Here is a 23,568-nt window from a genome sequence, read left to right as displayed (position 1 = left end):
ATGATTGCATCATCTAAACTACTTTGCACTTGAAAGTGAGGTTTGACCATTTACTGTGCTGACTAAACTAGTAAGTAACTTTAGAGGAATTTTCGAAAAGAGGTGAAAGTATTGCTGGACTATATAGCACATAAACTATGGCAGAAAGATTAAGATGTAAGTCAGTAAGTTATGTTCCCAAAAACTTTCATATATGGTGAGTAAGGATGGCTCAGAGAGGCCACTGTCTCAGACAGCTTTTTCTTTATTTATTGTGTATTTTCCAGGTAATTACAACCCACCTTGGACAAAAATCCCCTCCTTCTTCAAAGCTATTGTGAAGACGTCCTTGACTAACCCCTGTCTGCGCTAGTGGAAGTTTTCACTGACCACAGCAGAAAATATTTTCTTTTTCTGGAATGCTACAAGATGTGCATGAACATGTGTGCTTTATCAGCCCTCTGTATCCCCCCAAAAAAGAGAGAGAGAGAGATAAAAGCATCGACTTAATGGCTTAAAATAGCCAGCAGCAAAAAGACACCCTACCCCCTTCCTCTTTATTATGTGTTGTTCGAATCAATGCTATGCTGACCTCTTTCTATATAATTACCAGCCTACATAATACCAGAGTTCTTGCTTAGAAACTTCAAGTAATTACAAGTACTTCTAATCTGGAACAACTTCAACATATTCCCCTATAATTATTGCAGGAAATCTCGCTTTTCTCTAGAATCTATTCTCAGAAACAAGCAGGAAATTGTGCACAACCACATGCTGTCCGCCACAAATGAGGCAGGCCCCCGTTGGGCCAATCAATCCAAAATGCTTCATTTGTGAGGTACAATTGATGTTAAACCATGGGTGACTAACAAATCACATGTGAATTTTCAGTTTTGCCACAGTCATTCTACAACAAACAGGAAATGTAATCATGAAAGCAACATGTGACATAACAGACCTCTCTCCTAGAAATTTCCACCATGTATAAATAATTTAGAACAGAAAATGTGTTTTTGATGATACAGATAAGGGAAAAAGTCATCCTTTGTCCTCGGAGTTTCAGTTGCTTCTGTTGGGATGCTGATAGAGCCTGTCATCATGTATGCAGAGGGACAGCAATCCTTTTAACTTGCATTAACTGGATTTTTACAGACATTTATGCTGTTTTAATCGTTTACCTGAAGCATGTATGTTTCTATGCTGACTGTGGAAACATATTCAACCTTGAATCTTGATAGAAAACATCTTCTATCACATCAGTTGAGCTGTTTCTAGCCAAGCTGTGCCTCTACCACCCAAGCCTCCTCCTTACATCTTTTGGTGCAACTGGTCTAGCGTCAGGACCCATCACCAACTCTTGCAGAGAGATCGCTACCCACTTTTCTCAAATATTTTCATCATAATCGAATGTTTTCCATAAAAAAATGGGGCAGTTGAGAGTTAAGATGGAACGAAAGATGTGATGGAACCAAGATATATCCTTAATATATCAACTTTTTCAGACTTTTCTAGCAAAAATATGTGCCTGGCCTATCCAAAATCCTCCCAAGAAACAGACCCCCCTTCACCCCCTGGTAACTACAGCAACTATAGCTGAATTTTCTGTAAGATTAAAAAAAGAGTTTTGACAAAAGGAGGCAATTCTGTTGTTTTAACAGTGTGAGTAAGCTGCTTAGCCATATACAAATGTAATTTTGAAGGATAGACTTGAGTCATGAAGTATCTGCAGTGTCACCCAGCATTTATTGTGTGAGGGCTGGATAAAAACCACCTGATCCCTATTTTATTGCATGAAGGACAAAGAGAAAAAGAGCTTTAGCCTGATCACAAACTTGTACGTGTCTGTGTATGTGAGTGAGTAGTTTCTACACAAAATCAGCCGTCAACATTTTACAAGCCAGCTCTGAAACAAAGCCTCCCTCTTGTGTGTGTTCACATCCCTTTGTGCACTTTCCAGGAGGGTATTGGGTCCTAAGCTCCTAAACCCTGTCCTAGATGGCCCGTCTGTCTGTGGGCACCGAGTCCACTAAAGCTCCCCAGTGGAGCTTCATGCAGCCAGCGTTTGAGCATGCTTGTGTGTATGTGTGAGTGAAATCCCACAGTGAGGACTGGCGAGGAGGCCTACTGGCTGAAGCCCCACCAAAGCTTTGTAATGGACAGTGTGTGCGTCTGTGTTGTTGTTTATGAGATGCATGCACTCGGGTGTGACAACATGAAATGGGGACAGCAGGCCACTCCAGAATCTGACCCTCATCCCACGCTGGACTGGGCACATGGACACACACCCCTCTTGTCACCCTTTGGCCTGCTAACAGCCCATTAGGTATTAATGACCAATTAAACACCACTTTCTTCTTGTGTAGGGGTGCACTCATTGTTTCAGAAGAGCGACTGAGACGACGTTTTGTCATTTTTCTTAATTGCCTGCTTGTTTGTGTGTTAACGTTTGAGGGAATTGCAGCATGTGGGAGTTCACTGTGTGTGATGTTGCTTGTGTGTGTTGGAAAAAATGAGAGAAAGTGTGTGTGACTAAGCAAGAAAGAGTTTAATTAGACATCCCGGGGGATTAGAGCCCAGATGAGTCAGGTTTGTAATCTGGCCAGGGTGGCAGGAGCAGTGACACTCAGCCACACAGTTTTGCTCCCCGGGATGTCTCTGTAATCCTCGCACCTCCTGTCTGCTCTGCCTGCCAGTCTTTCATGACCAATTCATTTTGTCTGCTCCCTCCCTTCGTCTCCCACTGCACCTTCTCTTCTTCTCTGTCTCTCCTCCACCTGTAGTAAAAAAAAATACATCTTTTTGTCTTTTTTTTCTCCACTCTGCACACCTGACACCCTTTTTCTCTCTTCATCTGCCTTCCTGTCCAAGTTCCTGCCAACCTTTTCACACCATGGTTGCCCTCTGACCATCAATCTCCTCATTATTTGTCAGGATACAACCCTCTTATGCTATTGGCTGGTTCTCCAAGCCCCTTTTATGCTTTCATCTCATGTCACCGTCCCCCTGCGGGCTTCTAACCCTCTGTCTTCACCTCCTCTTTATATACATAGCATCACTCTGTGCCTCGCTTTTGATCCTTTATCTCATTTCATTCTCATTCCTAATGTCCTATAGCAACTCACGTTTAAATACATGTGTTCAAGGCTAGCACTGCACTCCAGTTTAAAGCACATTTCTCATTAGTCTCATCTTTGTGCTAATTACTAGACAGCAAAAGTTATTAGCGCTTTGCTACATTTCTGTTTTTACTTCCACCAGACATGACTGGACACGACACGAAAAACTTCTAGACTCCAGGGGTCGAACAAAATAAACAACTCTTAAGAATAAAAGTTGATGGTAATGACTGATCGTTAGTGCAGCATAGTCTAGCTAGCTTCATTACACACAAGCACTTTGCTAGCAGTGTCAAAACATTCTGGCTGCAGACTGTAAATCTCTGAAGGCCACTTACACAGACCGTCCATCTGAGACGTCGTCTGTTTCAGAGGTGAAGTGCTTTAATTTGCCGGTAAAATGTTTTAGACTTTTTTTTTCCCCAAATGTAACTATATGTTCATAAATGAAACAGAGAGGAAGATCAGAGGTCTTATCTGGTATTAAATTGAGAATAGTCCCGTTTATGAAAAAGCTACTTGAATGCTGGCTCACGTAGCTTTGCAAGCTTTTGCTAAAGCTAACATAGCTACGTTAGCTACAGTTTAACATGACAACGTATGCCAATGTAGCTAAGTTAGCATTAGCAACATGATCTTTAGCAAACATAGCTAAAGCTAACAGCTATGCTAGCTACATAACTGACATTACAACTAAAGCAGATGTAGCCAAGTTATCTTTAGCAACATGAGCTTTAACAGCCACAGCTAAAGCTAACATAGAGAACGCCTCATGAGCCTATCTTTTTCTATTCTCGCTATGTCACCATCATAGCTATGTAGGTGTGCCAGCTACGTAGCCACAGTATCCTTAAGGCTTATGCAGCTTGTGGAGCTACCATAGACTGTAGAAAGAATTGGACAAAGCCTGTGTGACGTCAGCTGTCTGATTACAACTGGCAGACTCACACAGCTTTTGAAGCCAATCCGTGGCAGCCTCCATACTGAAATCGCTGTCTCAGTGGAATTTTGGATCAACTTAACAAGACAAGACAATAGGCTGCCCACTGAGCTGGACTTCCTGTCAGCTAAGCTAAGCTACTGCTAAAGTCAGCCCTCTGGACGTAGTGTCTGCCTTTCAAGCTATCTGTCAATCAAATCACATTAGTGCACAGTGAGGTTTTTCCTAAATATAATCTAAATGATTATGGTACAAAAAAATTCAACCCCCCTACAGTGAGAGGACATGAAGACATTAGCTAACTGGTTTACAGCCTGGTTTTTTGAACCAGGCTGTAAACCAGTTTATTTCTTGTGGAAAAAACGGCTTATTAACACGTTGTGTACGTGACCTCTGGTGTTCCTGCAGCCAGCCTGGTGTAGCCAGGGAGCTACATAAGCAACGCTTGCTGTGTTAAAATGTTTTCATGGAGGATAAGCTTTTCCTGTAAGCAGCGTGTTTACTCAGCATTATTAAATGTTTTGTAATCAGGTTTTGAGGTCAGGTCTTCGGTATCCTACCTGTTACTTCAACTTTTACCCTAATCTTAAACATGTTTAATCTGACATAAGACATAAAGCATTGTGTTAGTCCATACAGGACGCCGAAGTCATACACTCACCTTCAATAAGCTGACTGCCACCTGACCGAATTATACCTCCCACTGCTGTCAACCAATTACATCTTATTCTCTCAACAAGGTAGTCCATTTAGATATGATTTCTGTCTCGTTGATCAAGGGCTGGCAGCTTTATCACTGCCAAATAAGGGACACAATATTTGCCAAAGCTGTATGTGATGTGTGAATGTTTTGTATTAGTAAGAAATGTGTGATTGATCTGCAATTTCACGTATACTCTATTATTATGTCATTTCATTATAAAACACTCTTTTTGCTCAGAAATACCCCTGAACTGAAAAACTGTACCACAGAGCTCCATCTAAGAATAATTCGATATACAGTGCTTAACAAATTCATTAGACCACCTGTCATATTTGTCTCAGAGACCATCCAGCATTATGAAGTGCTTTAATGCGGCCTCTTTCATTTTCAGTGAGCCTTCCACATTTTACCTTTTTGACCAGCAATGAGGAATTTCAAACTGAATTCACCTTTTATACCCAAATTTGAGCCGGCTCACTGGGCTTCTCTGAGAAGTCAGAAATTAATCAAGCATAACATTCAACCACTAAAACTCATTTTTCTGTTCAGGAATGGAGGTAAATAACAATAATTTGATATATTAATCAAGAAATAATAATGTGCTTTACTATTTTTTCAGTTTTTTTGTAAATCAGTAAATTTGAAAATTCATGGATAACAATAATAATTATATTTTAGCATTAAAAATATCATTTGGGTTAAAGAGCTTCTACATATTGGTGTATTAACATTGCAGAAACATCAAAAATGATTTTGGTAATTACCAATGCTGTTAATTTAGGGCAGCTGTGGCATAAACCTTACTTTGGGTTGTGGTCTAATGAATTTGTTAAGCACTTCATATATTACAGACAGTGAATAAAAACATGACCAGTATTCCCCTATTCTGTTACCTAGAGATTTAATTATTAAAATCTTTGGAGCCCCTGTAACCCCCTTGTTGACCTCTGACAGTCCCTGGACTCCACTTTGAGAGCCTCTCTATTAGAATTTAAATGAAGTGATAAGATAAATCACAGCTTGGAGCCTTACAATAAAAAATAACAAAAAGGGATTTAAACCTATTAGTGAGGCAGGACTCAGCAAGTTCACTGTTCCATGAATACTTCTCACTGCCTCTGACAGCTTCCAGCAGACTTTTGTCCTTTCTCACCCTATGTGCAGAGTTCCCTTAAATGTATCTATCTGGCGTATGAGGGTTTGTTATGTTTGGAAAGTCAAAAGCATACTGCTTGATTAACAGGAAGCATCTTTTGAGCCGAGCCTTCATCACCAAACAAAACTGTTAATCCATTTTTCAATAAATGTTTAAACCTATGACGAGAGTGTTCCTGACTGAAATATCTTTGAATATTTTTCTTAATGAGTGTGCATGAATGCACAGCTAGTTTCAAGGCTCCATGGTCTTCTCTGACACATAAATTTGCAACAGGCACAAGCGCAGTGAAATTCAATTGCCTTCACCAATCAGTCAATCAAACTTTATTTATACAGCACCTTTCAAATAAAATCAGTTGCAATTCAAAGTTCTTTATAAGAGAGCAGAAAAGTGAATGACAAAAAGGTAAAGTGGTGAAAGGATTTTGAGACTAATGCAGGCCAAAATTAATTGAATAGAAAGGTCAGAAAAATGGGTGACTAAAAGAGGAGACAAAATATTAAAACTACTGACAACTACTAATGAAATTTTCAAGATAATTGTCCATAATTTTCATTTCAGTTTAAGTAATTTGCTTGAAATGTTAGGAGGACTGGCTATGGAATTTCCTGGAATTTTTATGGACTTGTTTCAAGAATTTGTTCAGATATTTTGGGGAAACTGCTAGCAAATTTTCAGGTATTTTCATGGAAATGTAGGAAATGTATTTGTGCCTTTTGGGAATTGGGAGGGTCATGGAAATTTCAGGGATTCTGCTTGGGGGAATTTTCTGTCATCTTTATGAAATTTGGGAGAATGTATTTGTAAATGTTTGAGAATTTGATTAAAATAAAATGGAGCGAATTTGCTTTAAAATTTTCAGGAATTTACATGGTTGGCTGTAGTTGCTACAAAGAGATCTCGTCATAAATTCTACCATTTGAAGCAGCATGCTTTGACTTTCCAGGGAGCTCATGGGTAGAAACCCCCATATGGATCGATACATTTATGACCATGCATGTTGTCTACAATAAAATTAGTTCAGAAGAAATGAATCTGTAGTCACATGTATATGAATATGAGGGTGCAACAAGCTTTATGCTTTAAAGGAGGAGGCTGGGGTGGAGGAGGTTAGTTCATGTACATTTTCAGAAGTCATTATTCAGTATTTTCTTTGAAAATATCCAACCTCTCTCTGTCTGTTTTCACCAACAGGCCGAGGAACATTCTGTGGTCAAAGATTAACGACACCTTACCTGAGAGGGCGGAGATTTCTGGCCCCACCTTTCAGATCTCACGTCTCAGCCAAACACACAACGGGACGTACCTATGCCAGGCTCAGAATAACTACGGACGCGCTGCTGATCATTACACCCTACTGGTGTACGGTGAGTATTCTGTCTTTGCACTTTCCCAACAACTTCTGCAAATAATGTTCAGTTCAACAGGTCGCATTTGCTTTTCTCTTGTTTTGATGATATTTTTATAGAAAACTCGAGTTTTATTGACACTTTTACCTTCATGTTGTCTTTGCAGTCTGACTCCTCTCACACCAGGCAGTAGACCCTTTAAATCGGGATGCTTGTCTCATCTGTCTTTCAGGTTTTATTTGTTTTCCTGATTTGGTACACAGCAGGAAACCTCTGCTAAACCTCCTGTGCAATTGATTCAGCAGAGATATTGATCCCACAAGAAAAAAAAAAACGTCAGCTACCGTGCTCGAATACTAGTCACCAACATCATTATTCAGGCTATCTGTTGTAAAGATCCAATTTATCTCGTCCCCTGTGACCCGATCTTCTCTAAGAGGAATTCAGAGCAACTTAAATCTTCAAGTGCAATAAATAAAGAAAGAAGACGTTAAGACAAACAAATGAGTCTCACACGTAGGACAAAGACAACAAGAGTTAAGACTGCTGAATCTGTTGAAAATCTTGATTCGAATTTTTTTGGCAGCAAACAAAAGTAAAACATGTTGCATTTAATATTCAGGAGATTCATGTTTGCTTGTTGCTTGAGTTAGAGTATCAGAGTGAGAGGGAAAGGGGTGGGTAAGAGGCTTTTGTTGGCAGGTTTTCCAAGATGTTGCACCAGGATTCAGTTGTGGTTTTTGAATTCTTAATGAAGGCTGGCCCAGAAAAACTGCACACAGTGGCTCAATGTTTCTTGTATCGCCATGAAGTTCTCCTTCAGACGAAGAAGCGACAAATTGGACAACTTTCTCCCTGAGTTTAAAGCACGTTTGAAAAGCAAGGTTTGATTCATGCGAGTGTTGTGTAATCCACTCAAGAGTAAACTCGCAGTCAAATAAGCACAAAATTGGAATTGTACAACGTTTTAATGGGATGGCAGCAAAGCCAAACCGCAAAGCAAGCTCATCATTAGATGGATCTATGCTTTCACATCCAGTACGTTTGTGGTTTGGCCTAATTACCTGCACTCTACTGTCACTCAGCAGGGTTGCCCTTTTGATCTGAACCCCCCCGATGGCTGCTCCTGTCACTGCGCCCGAGCAACTGATCAGGAGATCAGAGGTGGAAGAATGCATGGAGGGAATTGAGACATGATATCTTATGTAACATTTTTAGGCTGCTATTGGTTAGCGCCCCCTCATCCGTCCATCACACTAACGTTCTCTTCAGCCTTCATACATGCATGTCTTGCATCAAACGGCACACGTAAAGGCAGCTTTCCACAGGCATCCAGGGTGGCAACAGTGGCAAGATGAAAGGTGACATCCCCTCCCACTTCCCCTCCCTCTCTCGCCCGCTCTCCCTCTCTGTGTGTGTCTTCTCCTCTCGCTCCCCATCCTAGAAGGTTAGACACGTCGAGCTTTGATGTGAGCTGCCGCCACTGTAGAAAAATGTTCTGTCTTTCTCCATCCTCCTCAGCTCGCCCTCCCTCGCCATTTTTTAGCTGTCGTCTTCATTTGTTTTCTTCCGTGCCCATTTCTTCTCCTTACGTTTCATCATTCATCTTCTTTATTTCATGCCGTTGCTCTGTGCTGGTCATTAATTTGATTTATCTTGCTTTTTTTAGTTCTCATCCTCCCTCATCCTTAAATGTTATAGTTTAAGTAAAAGAAAAAAAAATCGTGTCTCAACCAAAATCCATAAAAGACCAGAAATCCAACCAATGTAACCCAAGCTTCGCCTCTGCTGCTCTGCACCATGGATTTCCAGCAATCACTTTCTTAAATCCTCCCGCTGTAGCCCCACATCCGTAGTGTTTTGCTGTGCTTTGAAAAAAAATGTACACGCTTCTTTGACAGATGGTTTTAAAACCTTATCACAAAGGCTCTGTGTTGTTGATTCATCCATCATAAATAATGCATAGGCAACTAGAAATTACTCTTAATTTTCCTATAAGTCCCAATTTATAATCTGGCTAAAGCTGAGACATAGGCACAGTTAACTTAACCATTAATTTGTTTACAAGAAAATATAACTTTAATACAAGTACATCAAGTACAATTCTTTAACACAGCGTCTATCATTCAAGTAATGCCAATTAAATAAAAATATGTAATGAAAAATAAGTGACTGCATAAATAATCAAGTGTCTGACAATTCAACAAAGGTCTAATAGTGCTAACTGTGCTAATAGTTTAACAATTAGTGGTTTTTTTTGAAAGCCTATGTCTTTATAACATGGTCATGTGTGTGAATATTCATGATGTAAGAAATTACTTCCTGTTTGATGGCACTTACTGCAGTGTCATGGTGACAGGGTCACAGGGTCACAGGCAGGCCGTTGAACTGTTGATGGCACAGCTCTTGAGATGTTCCACGTCAGTTTTGTGTGAGATCTGACCATGAGCATTTTGATTTAAAAGAAACCTTTTCATGTGAGCAGAAGGGGATACTATGAGCTGATTACATTTTAAAAGTATGAATGTGTTCAGTAGGGGACCATTGTCATGGATGGGAAGTTTGATGTTGATTGACATAAGCACTATGGGATTTTAAGCGTTATTCGTTTTCAGAAACTGTCAAAAAGTTGTCCAACTTTGGGCTCCAGTCACAGCCTCTGCCATTGGTGAAAACTCAAGCTTTTTACAACATTTTATCTCCATCTTGTCTTGAATAATCGCAAATGAATTTGGAGTCATCGCATGAAATCCCTTGGATGAGTTTGTTAAAATGTGCAACCTGTCCATCGCTGAAAAATGTGAAAATTTGACCTTTAGCTGTTATCAGCTCATTTCCCGTACATTTTACAGCAGTGACCACCAACTGGCGGCCCGAGGGTCACATCAGGCCCCATGCATCTTCCCGTCCGGCCCCCAGAACATTATCAAATTCAGAAATATTCAGGGAAAAATATATGGATGTATATTAGGCTTCTTTTTTAAATCCCTACAGCTATTAAAAACATCCAATTAAAACTGAGATTGAAAAAATGCCCAGATTGGTTTAATATTTGATCCATTTTACAGAAATCTACCCATCAGCCATTATTGGCAAATGCAATGCATGATAAACACATACTCCTCAGTTCATTCCCTTACTAAACCTGTGGTTTTCTTTCAAATTCAGGTGTTTTCCTCTGAGAATCAAAACTAAAGACCTGTGTCTTGCATGCTTTTTTTCACCAATCAGAACACAACACATCAGCAGAACATAGTCCGGCAAACATATCTCAATCACCCCCTTGTGGCTGACTATGGTAAAGGGACTGATCTCAGTTTTAGATGCTAAAAACGGCATACATTTGAAAGAAAATCCAGATATTTAAAAAAACATAAAATAAAATAATTATAATAATAAAAGTCTGGCCCTTGTACAAATGTAGTCGATGGCCTCTGTTTTACAGGATGGTCCCAAGAGACCTTTTTTTCTCGTCTGGACATGAATACGGATTTTAATGCATGTGGCCCAAACCTGGCTGAAGGGCTGCTCTCGGTGGAACACTGAGGCATTTTGTGATGAAATTGCCAGAAACCACCAAAATATGAAATTTTGCTAGGGTTCTGAATTTTGTGAGTTTTTAAGCATGTTAAGCCCCCCCCCCGCCCAAATTACCCCGCCCACAGAATAATAATGATATTAACACCAAAGGTTTCAATAGGGCTTGAGTGCTTGAACTTTCATAAATACATAAGCAGAGCTAATGCAACACACATAACCCTCCAACAGTTTTCACATGTGCATAAAAACCATCTAGCAGCAGTGATATACTGGCACATTGCACAACCCCTTGGCACAGCTTACATCACCTGTTATTCAGAAATGTAATGGACATGGGCACTAATGAATGTTTGTATGGGCTCAGCCTGGTGTGAGGGAGCCTAAACCTTCTTCCTGAGGGTAAAAGCTGAAACTCAGAGTGAAGAATGTTGACCGGATCACACATTTTTCTGTGCCTGCCCAAAAACAGGCTGCTCATAGAGTGTTTGGAGAGACGGGTGCTTTTTGACTCCCGTGGTTTCCATTACAGACTGCATGGGACGAGTTATCTGTGATTTTAAGTGACCTACTATGCTGTTATCCTGTAATAATTCTGCGAGGTCCAGAACAAAAACATTTCAGCAAGTAATGGTCTGAAACAAGCGATATGAGTCAGCCCACTCCATAATAACAATCGAACAAAAACCCTGTTTAAATGAACTCGAGGGCAATGTGATAATAAAATTATACTAATAAAGCAGTTCTAATAAAATATTAAAATATTTCTTGTTTCAAGTAAAGGAAGCTTTGTTTTGAAAAACCAAAGTAGAACCAACAGCTCTTGAAAAGGATCTAATTAAAATTAAAAGACTTCATTTTGGACAAATAAAATAAAAGGTGAAGTCTGAGTTTACCCTTTTCTTGTTTTTTTTAATTAGGCTTTTTAATTTTCAAAACCAATTTTTAATAACCAATCTTGGCACATTAAAAATGAAACAGCATAAACGCCTGCTTTGCTCTCTTTTCCTCTTTCTCGTTAATCGTGAGAGAAATTATCTTTGCTGCTCCTGTTAACATTTTGAGCTGAAATTGTATTAGACAATGCCAATGTTTGTTAAGGGATTTATTTGATGACTAAAAATTTGAAGACAAAAGAGCAGAAGAGATCCTGGGTCTTTGTAGTGTCAAATTCAGGTGTTCTTTGGAGACTTTGGGTTTGCTTTGTTCAAACTGAAACTGTCCTTCAACAAAAGAAATCTAAGAAACAAAATAGGATTTGTGTAGAATGAAATACCTTTGTTTTCTATGGTAAAATTGATGAGTCCTACTCAGGGCTTGTTCGGGGTCATTGGCTGTGATGAGGTACACTAATAAGGCGGGTGATGATTATTCCATTTGGGAGTGAAAGCCCATTGGTTCACGAAACCTTGAGCAGAATCAGATCAATGTTGAACAGCTGATGAAGCTGTGCTGAGGTTGTAAATGGGGGCAGATGCACATGAAAGAGGGAGATGTGTAAAGTGACAGTCCTAGAGACCTGTTTCTAGCCAGATGAAGAGAGACAAGAGTCTTGAGGAGTCTTGTTCTGAGCTGACTGGGCTAACTGCACCCCTTTAACAGCTTTTCTCCCTTATTTTGTCATAAACATTCTTTTAATTGAAATTATGATAAAGTATTAACCCTCTGAGACCAATGTTGTTGTAAACAACAAGAAGAGACATAGGTATAACGAAAGTTAAATAATGCCATTAACTCCAATATTGAGCATCTTTAATCCATTTTTTAAAAATCAATTTCTCGATTGTTTCTGTCGCTAGCAGGTAATACTATCCTACATATAGTTTTGACAAATGGGCTGTGATGACCATTGTCAGGCTGCTCTATCATCACATCATGCTTTGTCAAATTGTACATGGAGATCCTGGGGGATCTTTAGTTCATTTCCCATGATAAGGTGCAAATTTTGGTTGTTTTCCAGAGATTTTTTACAAAAGGAGTTAAAGACCCTGCAAAGTGAAATCCAAAATTTGTGTCTAACACACTAGATATATTGGAATATAGTTGCTGTAAACATGTGAATACACTGAGATTTACATGCAACTGAATTTTGGTTTTAGACCATTTGAAAGTTTTTTTACCTCATTCCTGGCTGGGTTTAATTTGGGCGGAGCAAATATGGGGAATGGGGAATGGCTCATCTCAGTACAGTCTGTTGTTAGCTGATGTCACTGCATTTATTGAAATTTAACAGTCAGTTAAATTCTGTCTTTTTGTTTTTTGTGAGGTAAATTTGCCAAATCTATCAGCCGCAGCGGTCCATGGATCATTTAAAGTATCATATATCAGAGATGTGAGCCAGAAAACAGATTTTGTCTCTTCTCTGGACCAGAGCCAGGCATGTGCACTCTGATTACAAAGGTCAGCGTAAGGTCAAGGAGCAGGTTAATAGCATGAGTGCTCCCCTCCATTCAGATCGTAGCATTTTTAAACCTGAGAGGATCGTATTTCTCATGAGTGGGCGGGGCTTCAACTCATTCAATAGAGACACCCACACCATCCTAATGCAGATTTTACTGCCTCATTTTTTATGATTTTGAACTTAATTTTATAAACTTAGAGATGTTTTATTCAATGGAAATTTGACCAGGGGGTTCATAACACAGTGACCTGTCATACAACAAACTTAAATATAGATTTATTTTCACTTTACAGGGTCTTTAAAGACCTTTGAAGAAGAGGAAAAAATCTGTTTTCTGGCTCACATCTCTCTGTTATGATACTTTAAATGATCCGTAGGCCACTGGGCCTGATAGATTTGGCAAATTTACCAAACAGTGAAAAAAAAAAAAAACAGCATTTAACTGACTGTTAACTTTCAATAAAGGCAGTGACATCCATTAATAACAGACTATAATGCAATGAACTGCTCTGTGATTTTATATTGTAGTATTTTGAGGGGCGGGGTCATTCCCCACTGTGGGCTTATGATGTCATGGGCCCACAGTGGGGAATGACCCCAAGCCAGGAAAGAGGTAAAAAAAACTGTCTTACAGTCTCAATCCAAAATTCAGTCACATGTAGATCTCAGTGTTTTCACATGTTTACAGCAACCCTATTCCAACATCACTAGTGTGCTAAGACACAAATTTTTGATTTCACTTTACAGGGTATTTAAACAGGTTAAGATCTAAAGAAAAAGACTTAAAGAAAGTGTACAAATGTATTTTGACTTTGGCCTTTTACACATCATGTAGTTTTAGCTGCAATTTTTATCACAAACATCTTTGTAACCCACCAAAAACAGCTGGACCCACTTTTGGGTCCCAACCCACTAGTTTAGAACAAATGCTTTAGACAGTCTTTTAATTCAGGTCTACCATTGTTTCTCCATGACCTTTTTGCCCTTTATTTCCTGAATGTGTCACTACTTTGAGGACACAAAAGTAGCTTAAGATTTGTTTTAATGATTTAAACAGTTGGCAGAGTTGTAGTTGGTGTTTCATAGCACTTCTTTATGCAGGAGTTGCTATAGACTGGTGCAGGAATGAGTCCTAAAATGTGGAAGTGAGTTAGCATTTTAGCACTTCCAGTCCCCTCGTCTGAAAGTCTATGGGATATTTGATTGAGTTTTTGGTTAAATCCCTGAAATAAGATGTGGTGAACACAAGCTCAAGAGAATTTAACGTTTTATCCCACAACATAAAATACATCTGAAACGTACCTGACCTTTGAATTGTGTATCTTTTCACATCTTAATAAAGGCGGTTGCTAAAAGACTGCTAACAAGGACTACAGCGTTTGTCGGGAAGACTAAACGTCATCATCCAAAGTGTGGCAACTGAGCCTGCCGTTCACTTGTATCCGCGGGTGATGACGTTAAATTCAGTTGATTGTGTTGTAGTTCAGTATAGCATGACGTTAGCTTTAGGGATGGGACTGATCCAATCCAATAACGGTATCGGGTTCGATATGGACGTAATCAACAGATCTGACACCTGGCTGACAGCACCGATCCAAGTGACCGATCAAATCTATCCTACAGTTTGCGGTAGACCATTAACGCACCGCAGTCTAACACGAGACAGTCTGTGTGTAACTGAGCTATTAGTTAGGGACGTTCTTATATAATTACCTAGTCGATTAAACGTAGTCTTTATTTAGAATAGTCAAAACTAGTCTAAAGATGAGAGAACACGAAGAAGAGTGGATGTGACGTTAGCCTGATAATACAGCATGGCTAGCATTGAAAGCTAGCACCGCCCGCCTTCATTCCTCTTCGCAGATTAATATCGTGCTTTGATATGTGGCCTCTTTTCACTTTGGGTGAGTAGTCATACGTGAGCTTAACCCTCGACAGCCCACATACCACTTTATTTCCATTTACTCCTTTGGAAAACTCATGTACCTCACAAGGTTGTTATAGTTAACTAAAACTAACTAAATAACTGAAACTAAAATTCAAATATCATTTTAGTTTACTGAAATTAAATAAAAACTAGGCTTTACCAAAAAAACGAAAACTAACTAAAACTGTATAGTGTGCTTACAAAACTAACTAAAATGAAATAAAAATGGAGACAAAATATCCTTAGTTTTAGTCTTTGACACAACCATACTGACTGGCACTGACACCCAAGTCTGGGGAGTGTAAAATTGCCTGATCTGATTGGTTAGGACTTCACAAAGTGGTAGTTTTATGTCTGTAGTTGTATTCAAACATCATCATTAAATAAATAAAATGAGTGAAGAGTAATCTGTTTGAATACATTTTTAAAAATGTATGACGCTCACTCAACCCCAAAATCTATCTGTAAAAAACTAAAACCAATGCTAAAACTAATAAAAACTAAACTAAACTAACAAACCAGCAGTCAAAACTAATAAAAACTAAACTGAAATGGAACACAGAAAGTAAAAACGAAATAAAAATAAAAACTAATGAAAAATCCAAAACTATTATAACCTTGGTACCGCTGTCTTCCTACTTTACGCTAACAGCTTAGCCACCGCTAAGGATAACCTCTTCTCATTGTTTACATCCAGTGAAGGGTCAGAGAGGAAGGCCATTAACTGAAGCTACAGCGGTCTCTAGTGGTGGGAGGTTCATTAAAGATCGTATATACAGGGATTTCAAGCCTGTTTTTTTGAAAATGTTGATTTTTAATTTTTAGTAGTAGTTCAAATAAATTTTTTCGGAATAGATTTAAATTCAATTCATTTTTGTTTTTTTGTTTCTTTTTTTTGCTTTTTAATAAGAGGAGCTGGGTGGTTTACTACAGCCTCATGTAACCTCACACATTATACCAACAACAATAATAACTGTTAAATATATATATGTATATATCGGAATCATTATCCGTATCGGCACATATTTATTGGAATCGGATCGGAACTGAAAAAAAGTGGATCGGTGCATCCCTAGTTAGCTTTTTAGTTTCATCACTTAGATTAACGAACCAGATATGATTCTTATTAAGTTGTGAAGATTATCTTTATGAAAAAACGTGTATGTTTCATAAACTTTATTGGACACAGAGCTTATTTTCAGCAATAATCCAAAAAAACATTGAAAAATACCCATAGGCTCAACACCGAGGGAACCCATGCGACATGAACTTCCGGGTTTGCCTACAAGATTACGTCTGACTGCACCGCTCTATAACCTATTTACCACAGCTGTAAGGAGTTGGCAAAGCTTGAAAATGCACCTTTTAAATGCTTGAAAACTGCTTGAATTGGACCCAAGAAAGTATAAAACCCAATCATTATTCATCTCTATGTGTGGGACCTCTCACATTTTCAACATCTGTTAAGATTAGAAAAATCTCTTCGTTTTGCCCAGACACATAAAGTTAGTATAATTACATTCATCAGACTATCCTTGTGGGTGTTGCATAACTATAACAGTGCATGTCTGCCATACATCACTACCAATGCAAATAAAGCTCCACGCATGATTTGATAAGCTGCTTGTGAAGTGCTACTTCCCTGTAATCAAACTCAAAGTTCATCAGTCAATATGGAAAATAAATATGACTCCTCTCTCTGTAAAAAAATGTTGAAATGACTCATAACACTTCTCCACAGTGTGCTTTTTAGCCATCCCTGCCCACGATGTTACAGTAGGTGTCTTATGTTTTATTTCCAAAAGTGAATATTTCATTTTGTAGCAGAGCTCTTTGCCTAAACCAAAAGACTTTGGAGGTTAAAAAATATAAAATATCAGCCCACTCTTGCTCATCTTCTCCGTGGGCTTTTTTTTTTTCTTTCGGTCAAAACGATTTCAACCTCTCAGTCTCTCTCTCTCTCCTACACCTATCTCCTATTTTTTCCATCATCTTTTGCTTCTACTTTTCCTCAACATCCCTTTCTTTTGCCTGATGTTCTCACCTCTTTACACCACCTGTCCACTTCCTCATCTTTCTCCTCTCCTCCCACGCCCCTACGACTGTTTTTCACCTTGCCACCAGTTTGCCCTCCGTTCTCGGTTCAGCTGCAGTTTAGTGTCTTCACGTTAAGAAGGCTGAGGTTTCTGACAGAAAGAGGTGAGTGAGGGAGAAGAGGATGGAGGGAGGGAAGAAGGACGGTGGAGGTCGGAGGCAGGTTAACATTCAGTACGGCAGCTTGTCAGATAAACGGGATGTCAGTTGAGTTGGCTTCCAGCCTTCCCAGAGGGAATCCCAGGGTGCACTGAGGGAAGGAGGGTGGGGGTGACGCTGGAGGATGTGTGTAGTAAAAGGATGAGTCAGCAGAAAAGGGAATCATTTTATTGTAGGTGCAAAAAAAGAAAAAAAACTAGCAGCACTGCTCCTCCACTCTCTCCTTCCTTCTTATTTCATGTCAACCTTCCCTCTGTGAGAGTTATCTGCCATCAGGGTCTGAACGCCAGCTACAAACTCAGGCGAAAAGTGGCTGCCAATTTGTCGCAGGTGCTTTAGGCGCTGCTACTTTGTGAAGGGAGACGCGCTTAATGCTGGCACAGGAGAACTGAGAACTTGAAGTGGCAGACTGTCCCAGGAGCGCATGTGGCTGCAAATACGTGATGCATTGATGCTGAACTTTATTTGACTGCATGGTCACACTTTTAACTCTGCATAAGCTGTGAGAGTCGATGAGCTTTAATGTGTCAATAACCTTTATTTAAAGATTAAGCCTTTAAAAATCCTGATTTATAGGTATATGCTACAGGAACTTAAATCTAAGCAAGTGGGGTTATTTTGTATTTTCTAGTAAATAAGAATCAAATAGCCTTTATTCTGAGCCACATTCACCTGATAAGTCCAGATAAAAATCCCATTTCAAGATGTACTACTACAAATAAGCTCTGCATTGCTTGTGATAAGAACAAATACCTGCCAACTGGATAAGGTCTGGCTGCAGATTGTACATCTCTGATGGCCACTCTTCCGTACTGTTCATCTGAGACACTCTATATCTCTAAAGGAAGTGCTGTTATCTGCCAATACAACATATTTCCTGTTTTACTTTTTTTTAAATTTAACTTTATTTCTAAACAGTCTAGTATTACTTCCATGAAATAACTACACTGTAAACATAACAAACTGAGCGACATTTCATACGGAAAATTAAGAAAAAGGTCAGAGGTCTAATCTGGGATTAAATCATGCACAGATCCGTTTTAGAAATAGATACCTGAATGGTAGCTTGCTTTAGCTTCATTAGCTTTAACTAAAGCAAACATAGTTAACATTACTGCATAAGCCAAGGTAGTTTAGTTGCTTTAGCAACCTTAGCGCTACCAAACAAAGCAAAAGCTAACATAGCTACATAGATAACATAGATATGTAGCTCATATAGCTGCTTTGTTAGCTTATCTTCAGCTCCATTAGTTGCATAGTTCTGTTAGCTATGTAGCTCCACTAGCTACATAAAGACATTCGTTACAGTCTATATTTGCTATAGCTTGAACAAATGAGAACATAGCTACTTAGATAATGTAGAAACATAGCTTACATAGCTCCTCTGTGAGCTCACTTTCAGCTACATTAGCTACATAGCTATGTTTGCTATTTAGGTCTGTTATCTATGAAGCTCTGTTAGCTTTGTAGCTCCCTAATCTTACGCTGTTAGCTTTAGCAACATGAGCCAACATAGCTTAAGCTAACTTAGCTATGTGAATAATGCAGATTTGTAGCATATGTAGCTGCTCTGTGAACCCAATTCAGCTACATTAGCCATATAGCTATGCTAGTTGTGTAGCTCCATTTTCTATATAGCTCCATTAGCTTCCAACTCCATTATCTAGAGCTAAGTTAGCTTTAGCAGCATGAGCGTTAGCAAACATATCTTAAGGTAACTTAGTTATGTAGATAACCTAGATACATAGCCGTAGATACAGTATGTAGCCTGTGTAGCTATGTTAGCTATATAGCTACATTACCTGCATAGCTTATGCAGCTTGCTGTGTTAGAATGTTTTTATGGAGGAAAATGTTTTTTTTTTTTTTTTTTTTCTTTTTTTCATATAAGCAGACCGTTTACTGGACTTTATTTTTTTGCAATTACTTTTTGCAAGTATGGTTTTTGACTTGTCTTATTTTTTGTACCCTAACCCTAAATGGTGTTTAGTCTGATTTTATTTTTAAAGCTTTAGTTTGTGTTTCTGTTTTTAGATATATGGCATCTTGGGTGAATGAACTGTGAGACTGGCCATCAGAAATGAGCGGTCTGCAGCTGGACTGTCTTGGCCAGCTAGGCAAGCAAATTTTACTAGCTGAGTGTCTTGAAATGAAATGTAGCATGCCAGTTAGTAATTGTGTCTTATTCAAGTAGAATTTGCTAACTCCATTGCAGGGTTGGAAATTAACTTTTTTGACTACCTGACACGGTGGCTGGTGGATTTAAAGTCTGAGGCACTGACTTCTTTACCTGCCACTTTATTTAAACAAGCAGAATAGTGTATATGGTAACTAAAATAATCAAGACTTGTAGTATTGAAGGCTTGGGCTATTTGATAAAGAAAATGGTCCAACTTTTAAAGAAACTACCGGCATGCTCTCTGTCTCATTCATACAGAAAAAGTTTACTTTTGCTTATTTTGAGCCTGGTTAGAGTTTCTATTCCAGTCAGGTCCTCACATGCACATTAAACTGCAGCTAAACCTCAGCTTAGAGGCAAATTAATCAATTTATTGTGATGAGCTTATATTTTGTTCCTCTGTGTGCCTCTGCACACATCATAACGCTTTGTAAACCCTTGTTTTTAAAAGTGTTACAGCTGTGTTATCACAGTCATAAAGGTTGTGCTGGAAAGCCTGAGGGTTTTTTTGGTTGTCACATATAACATTGCTATTTCCATGTGGCCCATGTTTGAAGGCAGCTGGGTGTTTTTAAACTACACAAACTCAGCAAGAGAAAAGAGATACACCTTTCTTTGCAGGGCTCACCAAAAATGTTGTTTTGGCTGTTTATATGAACTCTGTCTGTGACTAAGTATCAGGGACTTGAAGGGTTTCCCTGTTTCATTGGCGGAAATTTCAGGGGTAAATAGAACTTGGAATCAAGAGAAAGGGGTCAAACTTAGAGATGGGATTTGGCCAAACTTGGTGCCAGTGCGAGGACTGTAGCCTCTGCAGTGCCTGCTGTTCTAACTGAGCCCAACCAATACCAACAGAATAAAATTTTTCATCATAAAACATGTTCATCTTCATACTTAATGAGCTGAATTTAACTTTCTGCAACTCTCAGAAAGTGATTCTTTTTTATAAATGTGAAACAAAAATCAAAATGAATCACCCAGCACAGAGACGTAAACACAAACACACACAGGACAAGTTTGTGCCGAATGTGTAAAGGATGTGGCCTCTGTTGGTTGTTTTCATCTCTGTGCCACCATTGTTAAACAGAAATTGGATTTTTTATGTGTGTGCGTCTCTACATCACGGTGCATGTGAAGGCGTGTGCATGTGACTCGGAGGAGAATGTTGCAGATTGTCTGCTGAAAGCCCGGAGGGCTCCCTTATGTAATTGAACTGAGCTGCTGCACTCAGATGAATCGCCAAGCCAATAAAACCCATTAGAATTGAATTGCATGAGAGAGTGTGGGAGATGCAGACAGAGAGAGCGATGGAGAGGTAGAGATTTGGGGATAGAATTGTTCGTTTGCATATGACTCACTGGTACACTTGTGTGTATATGTATCTGTAATATAAAGACGCTAATGGTCATATAGAATGATTCCTGAAAGCAGGGGGGAGTCATAAAGAAGATGAAAGGATGGGAGGATGTTGTAAAGGAGTGGGATACAAGCTGACCAGGGATTAGACTGTGTCTCTTCGGTTGTTGTAATGAGCCGTCAGGATAATTGGAATGAAAAACATAGACCTCCATTTAATGAAGTGAAACTTTCAGAAACATTGAATGAGAGTGGAAGTGGATATAGGTTGGGGGCTTGTGGCAGAGGAAGCCAGACGGAGATAATGCAGAGTCAATTTTGTTTGGAAAAAATCATCTGGAGAACTGTTACCCTCCACACATGACAAACGCAGCTCCATTGGCATCTCGGAGACTTTTGAGCGACTCCTCAGCCAATCAGCATAGGCCTCTCTGGCCTTAGCTGCGGACCTCTGACCAGTGGCCAGCATTCATTGCACTGATTGACAGCTGGAGCTACCACTGCTCTGGGCAAGGCCTCATAATCAGAACTGGTGAACATGAAGGAATAACAGTGCTCTTCCAAAATGGCAGCAGCAGCATCCTCAGGCGCACTTCTGCCAGAATGAGATACGAGGAGAAACGTCATTATCGCAAGTGCCGCCACATCCATCCCTGGAAATAACATGGGCTGTGTGCCTGATTGGCAGCCATATAGTGTTAATGAATAACAATATGATGTGTAAAAAGGGATGCTATCGGCCAAGAGAACGACAGCTGTATGGCATTCTCCTTAATTAAGTTGAAGAGAGGCTGTTAGGGAACGAAGTCAGTGAGGAATGAAACCAGAGACGCAAACGGATGAAGGAGGGAGAGGGGTACAAATGAGGAAAGCAAAACATGGAAAAGCGGTGAGAAATGGTGAAAGGAAGATGAAAAAGTTGGAGAGAGGATGCTTTTTTAGGTCATATGTGATCATCAAGAGAAATTAATCAACGTCCATTTAATTATTGCAGCGCCCCCGGCTATTAATCCTCAGGCAGCGATGACAACCACACATGAAACATTCACAGAGGAGTGAAGCAGCAGATGTACAATCACAGATCATTCCTCCCTTTTCCTTTCTCTGTTTCTAAGAAAACTCACCTCACCTTTTTGTCTTTCCTACAAAATACTCTGTGCATCATGTGCAGTTCTTTACGAGGACGAGACCGCACGGGGCTTTAAGAAAGGAAAAAAGAAAAAGCCGAACGGGGGAGGTATAGTGCTGACATAAGAAGAGTGCAAAAAGAGATTGATGATCTCAGGGCCAGTGGGAGAAAGGGAGAGAAGAGACGGAGGAATACTTACCAATAAATTACTCCTGAGCAGGAAAGGGCAGTGTGTGTGTGCTTTTATGTAGTGTTTGTGTGCTTCATGCTCCTGTATGCCTTTGTGGGTGTGTGTCCATAGCCAATTATGCTTTTATGTGTATGAACATGTAGTCAAGGTTTGTGTGTAAATGACTGCATGAGTTTCTTAAGATGCTGTGTGTGTGTTCTTTTCTAAACTTAGCACAAAAAGTAAGGAAATGTGTGTTTGGTAGATCATTTCTTTGTTTTAACAATGCTTCATGATAGTAAATCTTATACCATTAGAAAGCCTGTTTTATTTTGCTTTTCAATGATGCCACATTTGTAAGGAACATGCATTTGTGGGATGAGCAGCAGAGCTGAGTATGTGGGTTGCACCCATGAAAAATTTGCCAAATCTTCTCATTTAACAAACAGGAGCCTCAGTAGCGTGTGGAAGAACCATACACAGCCACAACAACCTGGCACCTCCTCCTCATGCTGGTCACCAGCCTGGTCACACACTGCTGTGGGATGGCATCCCATTCTTCAACCAGCAATGTGGTTGTGTTGGTCACTCTGGCATGAAACAGCATTCCCAAGCTGATCCCACAAGTGTTCAATGGGGTTGAGATCAGCACTGCTGGCAGGACATTCCATCCATTAAGTCCAAGCAAACGCAACTCTGTAGTATATGGCTCACACAAAAGCATCACTCACTCGGTTACTCAGTTACTCAGTCAGTATCGGGACAGAGCCATCTGTAGGGCCGCCCGCAGCGGACAGCCAAAAATAGTATCCCTGCACAAATCCTTTAAAACAACTAATGAATATTGTGATAAAATATACAGTAAGTGTGAGTTCATAATCCACATTTTATATTTAGTAGCCTATTTAATTTCAATATCCCTAAAAAAGCCAAATCTTCCCCATGGAGGACTGTTTAATCACCTTGGCATATGCCACATCACCAGTCAATCACTACTGGCTTGAAATCTAAAAAAAAATGGTGTCTTAGGTTTAGCAGGATGTTAACTTTTTTTGTGTGCACAAGTCTTTATTTATAATTGTTGTAAGTATTTTTTTTATATAAATCCTGGTTAAATAAGGGTTAATTAAATAAATAAATAAATAAATAAGTTCTCTTTGTATTTCCCAAAAGTCAAAGAGCCCACTGCAAATGAGCAGTGTTTTGCACACTGAGGTAATTTAGTCATGGATTATTAACATTTCAAATGTTTGAGGAAGAAAAAACTCAAATGTTTGCCCCAGCGCTGTCTTTAACATCTCTTTTCAGCCAAAAATGCTTTGTGATGTTTAAGGGGCACTTGGCTGAAAAAAACATTCACAGGGGGTACATC

The 23,568-nt window shown here is 39.4% G+C and overlaps 1 protein-coding gene across 4 annotated transcripts in view; it reads left to right on the top strand.

The window, feature by feature from the left end:
• The window catches only part of cadm4 (cell adhesion molecule 4), a 328,820-nt gene that overhangs the window by 294,266 nt on the left and 10,986 nt on the right, over positions 1–23,568 (top strand). For all 4 annotated transcript variants that reach the window (XM_041793936.1, XM_041793938.1, XM_041793934.1 and 1 more), the window contains exon 6: positions 7,092–7,264. In XM_041793936.1, coding sequence (XP_041649870.1) covers positions 7,092–7,264 — 173 coding nt within the window. The remainder of the gene's footprint in view (positions 1–7,091; positions 7,265–23,568) is intronic.

The sequence above is a fragment of the Cheilinus undulatus genome, linkage group 8 (assembly GCF_018320785.1).
Source record: "Cheilinus undulatus linkage group 8, ASM1832078v1, whole genome shotgun sequence".
NCBI classification, from domain to species: domain Eukaryota; kingdom Metazoa; phylum Chordata; class Actinopteri; order Labriformes; family Labridae; genus Cheilinus; species Cheilinus undulatus.
Note: the sequence above shows the minus strand (reverse complement) of the source record. Positions and strands in the feature narration are given on the sequence as shown.